At 41.6% G+C, this 6,000-nt stretch overlaps 2 protein-coding genes across 4 annotated transcripts in view; both read right to left on the bottom strand.

Moving 5' to 3' along the window:
* Nucleotides 1-247: 247 nt before the first annotated feature.
* On the bottom strand, nt 248-2,871 carry LOC141904260 (uncharacterized). The gene has a single exon (XM_074792829.1). It carries the CDS (start codon nt 2,642-2,644, stop codon nt 1,223-1,225), a length of 1,422 nt encoding a protein of 473 aa, XP_074648930.1. The 5' UTR covers nt 2,645-2,871; the 3' UTR covers nt 248-1,222.
* A 2,147-nt stretch (nt 2,872-5,018) lies between these two features.
* The window catches only part of LOC141904261 (zinc-regulated GTPase metalloprotein activator 1-like), a 54,342-nt gene continuing 53,360 nt past the window's right edge, over nt 5,019-6,000 (bottom strand). For all 3 annotated transcript variants that reach the window (XM_074792832.1, XM_074792830.1, XM_074792831.1), the window contains exon 14: nt 5,019-5,150. In XM_074792832.1, the coding sequence (XP_074648933.1) occupies nt 5,092-5,150 (59 nt within the window). In that variant the 3' untranslated portion in view covers nt 5,019-5,091. The remainder of the gene's footprint in view (nt 5,151-6,000) is intronic.

Here is a 6,000-nt window from a genome sequence, read left to right as displayed (position 1 = left end):
AAGTTTCTTTTCGAAGATATTCTAAAACTCGAATTGAATTTTGATAGCTATTCGAGTAGGACGGCAAAGTTTCAATCGCCCTGGCTTCCTCGTGAAAATATGACAGATACGGATGGTCCCATAAAAAAGATTGGCTGAGTCGCACGATCTGAGAAACGTTTTCCAAGTTGACGACAAACACGGCGAAAATAATACTGACACAAAGACTTGGAAATTACGATAAACATTTTCTTATTCATCTCTCTTTTTCTTTAAAAGAAATGTCTGACATCACAATAATTTTATACGCGCGTTTCTCTGCAACTGAAACCTTTTAATACAAGTTTATATAGCTTCTTTTTTCATAATAATATATAATGTATTTATAATATATTCACGATATATTTATACCGACTTTTAAAGATATGTACAAGAGCGATTTTCAATGGAAATATAATCTTACGATAGTCGTTTTTTGCTGATAGGATCTTTACACACAGAAACACTGAGAGAATGAACAGTACAAAAGCAGAGGGTTTTTTCGATCCAGATATGCACAATTTTTTCGATATTTTTCGCATCGATACCGATGCGCGAATTCTGATATGAGAAATAAGGGTAAATATTACAATATTGCAGAATACAGTTCGGACGAACTCATTCAAAATAAACGACGACAAAAAAATAATTTCTGGTTTCCGGAGAAACAAGTCGACGAGTTTTTAAAGTATGGCATTTTCAATTTCAAAATATAGAATTTTCTAAACCCTTTCACGTATATATCAATAAGAATTGTTCAAACACAATAGTTCCAAATAATCTTATATATTTGTATATTTATACAAGTTATATTTCATCCCAGGGTGTTTATTATCAAATAGCGATAACTCACCTAAATAGCATACGTATACACCGGTGCACATGTATATATACTTGTATTTCAGTTCAGTATTCACACACGCGCGCGCGGGATCGAATCAGTTTGTTTTAACTTCCAGTTCCAACCGTCGATATAGAAGAGATCACTGATATTATTCTGGATATGTTTCGGAATTATTACGAGTTTCATAAATTACAGCTTATTTAAATATAGCAATATATTACGTATTTACATCCGTTTCGACTACTGTACACTTTTCAAGTCACTTCTAGTTTTACTATACATGTATATGTGTGTATAGTAATGACAAGTCAGTTAATTTTGTTGATGTTATTTTTACCTGAGTTACGGCGCCCTCCGCGATTATCTCGGCCACGAAGCCAGTCCGCACGATTGTACGTATTGTCGATATTTTTCCAGGTCTATCGCCGATAAAGCCATCGGCAACGGCGACGTAAATGCGCTGGCCATCGACGGCCTGGCGAAGTCCAAATAGGGCCGCAACGACGGCGGTATTTGCGCCGCTAACGACGTCGGAATCGTCATACCCATCGCCATCGGCGGCCGAGAATGTCCGACAGTTTTCGTATCACTAGTTTTACCTATAATTGAGTCGATAGTAAACCCGACACTGCCCCTCGATGTAGTCGTGTTAGGCGCCTCGCTGTTGACACCACCTCCACCCGGGGAATTATTGGAGGCTGCGGCGGCGGCGGCCGACGACGCGCCGCTCAGACCCCCGAAACTCAACGGGGTTAGAGTCACTCGACTGAGATCAGGAGCCGTCGTCGGAGGCTGTAGTAGATGCATCGGTGACGGCAGCGGCGCCATGTACGGGTAGGGTAGCGTCGGGTGGTGCAGGAACCCCGGATGCCCGTACGGCTCGGGCAGAAACGAATTCGGATGGTGGTAATTTTCCGTCGGGCGTTTGAAACGTTTTCGCCGACGTAGAAAACTACCGTTGTCGAACATATCCTCGCTGTTCGGATCGAGAGTCCAGTAATTGCCTTTACCCGGGTTGCCGGGCTCGCGGGGAATCTTCACGAAACAGTCGTTCAACGATAGATTATGACGAATGCTATTTTGCCAAGCGGGAAATTTTTCTCGGTAATACGGAAATCTGTTCATTATGAATTCACAAATACCGCTGAGCGTCAGTCTTTTCTGCGGCGATTGTAGAATCGACATTGTTATTAGAGCTATATAGGAATAAGGCGGTTTGACGACGTGGTTTTTACCCGGTTTCTTACTCGCCGAACCACCCGACGACTCGCTACCGCTTTCGTTGTCCTCCTCCTCGTCGACGGTAATGTCCGTCGAATTATTGTTATCCGCTTTTATAACTTCGCTATCGCTTTCAGCGTCCGAGAATTTATTGTTATTGTTTACGCCGTCGCCCGAGCAGTCGTCTTCAACGTGTCCGCAAACGTCCAAATCGTCGTCTTCTTCGTTCGAATCGTGCATCGATTCGGTCGTCATTTCTTGGTGATGATTTTCCGGCTGTTCTTCTTGCTTGTTTATAATCCGTTCACCGGGCGCCGATGCGACGATAGATCTAGGCCGTTGATGCGCCGGATGTAACTGAGCGATCGGACCGTCGCCAGCCCGGTCCACGGGCGAACCCGCGTTTATCGAACTATTCACCTGACCCGAAAATACCTCCGGCGAAGCGGTCATCATGGCCCGACGATGTTGCTGATGAGCCAGGTATTGAAAATGTTCGGCGACTGTCGCCGGATTGACGCCACCGGCCGCAATGTTACCGTCAAAACGCATACTTTGCATTCGGATTCTTCCTGACTTCAATCCGTAAAGAGAATAAACTTCTTACCACGAACTCACGCAGCAGAAGCACCACCAGCAGCAGCAAGCTCCGAGACACAGTGCGGCGATATCACTTATTCAGAGGTGTCGTGGTTGAGATCTAATCGTGATGTATCGTCAGCAAGTAGTCTGTATAGATATGATCTAAAACCAATGGAACCTATGTTTTTAGTGGCCACCCACTTCGAGTATTTATATCCAAAGTTGAACAACACCTTCGAGTCTAGAGATATCGCTAGATCTCGCCATTACGCCTGTCAATCATTATCACGTGGCGTAAACCAGCCGGACTAATACACGAGTGAAGCGCTCGTCGAAGCCACGCCCAGTCGACCGCGCTCGTTCAATGGCGCTCGCGAACGAGAGCGGTGGGCGGGTACCCGCGATCGCTTCGGATTGGATTCGTATAGCAAAGCCGTTGACAGAATCGAGATCATAATGTTGATTCAATGGATACAAACCGTGTTCGCACGGTTGACTGGCTCGTATTATAACGCGGTTTTAATACACCATCTACAAATATGTGTTTTACTAATAAAAAGAATATTTTCTTCTGTGTTAAAAATGTATTTTCGCCCCGCATTAAAAATCGCCCGTTTAACAATAACGCGTCTAAGTAGCGTATACAAAACCGACAGATACAACGCGCTGTCATTCAGACACCGGGATCTATTCGGAACGAATATATTCGCGGATTCGTAAAGAAAATAGCACAATTCTATAGTGCAGGGTGTTAAAACCGAACGGATTAGGCGCCAATAGGTTTCTTTATGCTGGAAATTAGTTTTACACCGTGGCAGGCCAATGTTTATCTTACGGATAATGGACGCTTGAAATTCGACAATGATTTTTATATTTTATATATTTGGCGGACAGAGTTCTTACAGATCGTGGAATCCAAAATTCCTAGATATTTTCCCTGAACCTAAGTCTAAGGATTCCTGATTTATTCACAAGATATCTCTGCAGTAGTGCCGGGCTCTTTCTTTCTTATCAAGAGGTTCCTCGTGCCTCTCGTCACCAGCGAGAACAATATTATTAGACACCAACAATTCAAATTAGTTAAATCTATTTATAACTTCGATCCTCTGGATAATATTTGAGCACTTACTTGTAAGCTTTCGCATACAACTGTATGCCTAATCAGGATTTAATTATCTAAAACCTGGATAGACGAATCTATACATCAATGAAAAATTCAAATTCACGGAATTTTTCTTTTCCCTGCGATTATCAAGAGTCAGAATTCCCCGATTTTTACCTAAATCCTAATGGAAAACTGGGTACAGATACAGGGAATTAGATTTTCTATTTGCGTTAGGAAAATGCAGCATAATTTTCCAGCGCAAAAGGAGCGTTCTACATATCAATTAACGAGTCTGGATTCGTTTCTGATTCTGAGCATATCATTATTATACGTATCACGATAAAATGGATACTCTCGACTTTGATACAAACCCGGGCGATAACCTATCGCAGACGTACACACAGTCCCGATCGAGATAACATTTACCGAATTAACTTAAGTCGGAAACCGGCTCGATCGAGAGTATTTACCTTTTTTTTCTAAATACGTCCAGTTGAAAATGGAATCATATCTTAGATCTCGGTTCGTTTCGCGCCGTACACAACAGAAAACCAATTAAGAGTAACGTTAATGCAATTTAGGAATAAAGCTCGGATCGGCTGAATATGTTTGGATTATAAAGACAGGAAGAAAAGCCTTTTCGGAGACAGAAGCAAATCCGATTTATTTTAATTAACAATATCTTCGACGACTGCCACTAAGTAAATGTGTAGATAACGTATGCATATCGAATATATCCTCGGCAAAACGAAATGCTCAAATGATAAACGCGTCAAACATCATTTACATGTGTTTGCCTTATCTATATGTTACGCAGTTCATTCATAAAAGGGAAGTTGATACACATTTCTATCGGATGTAGGTCCGTAATGTATTGTTCGGCCCGTAGCACTTTCTCCTGTAAATATTGTCCTATTTGTAAAAAAAATAGTCAAGTCCTTCTATTCATATTTCAAAGTCTTTTTTGAGGTAGGCGGGTGTCGATCCGCGCGTGAAATATGTGTACAATTTTAAATTTCATGTCGCTACATTCGTCGAAGAGGTGAATATGTTTTACACTAAGCCGGCGTCAATTCTAACGAGATAAACTGATTCAGATCTTTAAGATGAACCTGGCCCACAGTCACTGGTTTAGTCGAATTTCCAATAATTGAAATAGAAGTCGATTTAACTTGATTGAATGGAGGTCGGTGCATACAAAACCATAACCGAAAAAGCCACACTGTATCACGCTATATTTATGAGTATTGTTAGTTTATTTACAAGATTACATTGATAAATTGGGGAATTGTTTATTTATTAAATGATATTCAGCTCCTCGTCACGATTTCAAGCATCCACGAACAGCTTCGTCTAAGATACTCTTGTCCAGGTGGCGCCCTGAAAATACACAGTAAATACGAATGATATACCATAGATCCAGTATGTTATCAACAAAACAAACTGCGATATTTCTTATATATTTTGGCATATACGAAAACCCCTATAAAGCATATTTACAGGCCCGTGCCGACCATTTTTGAGGGACAGTTTTATTTCAAGAAAAAGCGCACTTTTTCACCCTAAAACGGGCACTTCCTTATCGAAAAAGGACATATCTTAGATATGAAGACTGTCCGAGTACCTGAACAGTAAGTATTCATTTGAGAATGGATTCTTTTTTCCAAGAAAAACATGAAAATTGTATCGAAATTTCGAAAAAATCTAAGACCCAAATTTTTTCACACTGTTTTTTGAAGGGCACTTCAAAAATTTTAGGGGGTGCATTCGCTACCCCTGGCACCCCACTCCCCACAGCACGGGTCTGATTTATGTTGTTGCACGTTCAAGGCTTCCGATCCAAAATGTTGGGTGGGTGTTTTTTTCACATATTTCCTTAGAAGATACTCGAGTTAAAAACTGCCATCTGTCGCGGCGTTGCGAGTGGCGGTTTTTTTGTCCGGAAAATGAAAGTCAATCCGGGGCAGCGGAAAAACTGCCGAGATTTCTCGAGAGGGAGACAAGTGGTTAACGGTAGATAACGGTCTACCAGTCCGGCTTGGTGACAATATTATCGATGAGAAGTGGTTTAAGATTCGGCCCGGTGCGATAATAGACCGAGATGATTCGACGATTAGAGGCCTTTGTGGCGTCTCAAGTGTCGTACAATAGAAATAACGCCTTGGAAACTGAAGATGGACTTCAGAAAGGATAGAGAAACTAGTAATTAGCAAATTACAACGCACAGGCC

Source organism: Tubulanus polymorphus, chromosome 4, assembly GCF_964204645.1.
Source record: "Tubulanus polymorphus chromosome 4, tnTubPoly1.2, whole genome shotgun sequence".
NCBI lineage: Eukaryota > Metazoa > Nemertea > Palaeonemertea > Tubulaniformes > Tubulanidae > Tubulanus > Tubulanus polymorphus.
Note: the sequence above shows the minus strand (reverse complement) of the source record. Positions and strands in the feature narration are given on the sequence as shown.

What these genes read in the sequence shown, in the direction of transcription:
- LOC141904260 (XM_074792829.1), bottom strand. Translation starts at nt 2,644, where the DNA reads ATGCAAAGTATGCGTTTTGACGGTAACATTGCGGCCGGTGGCGTCAAT.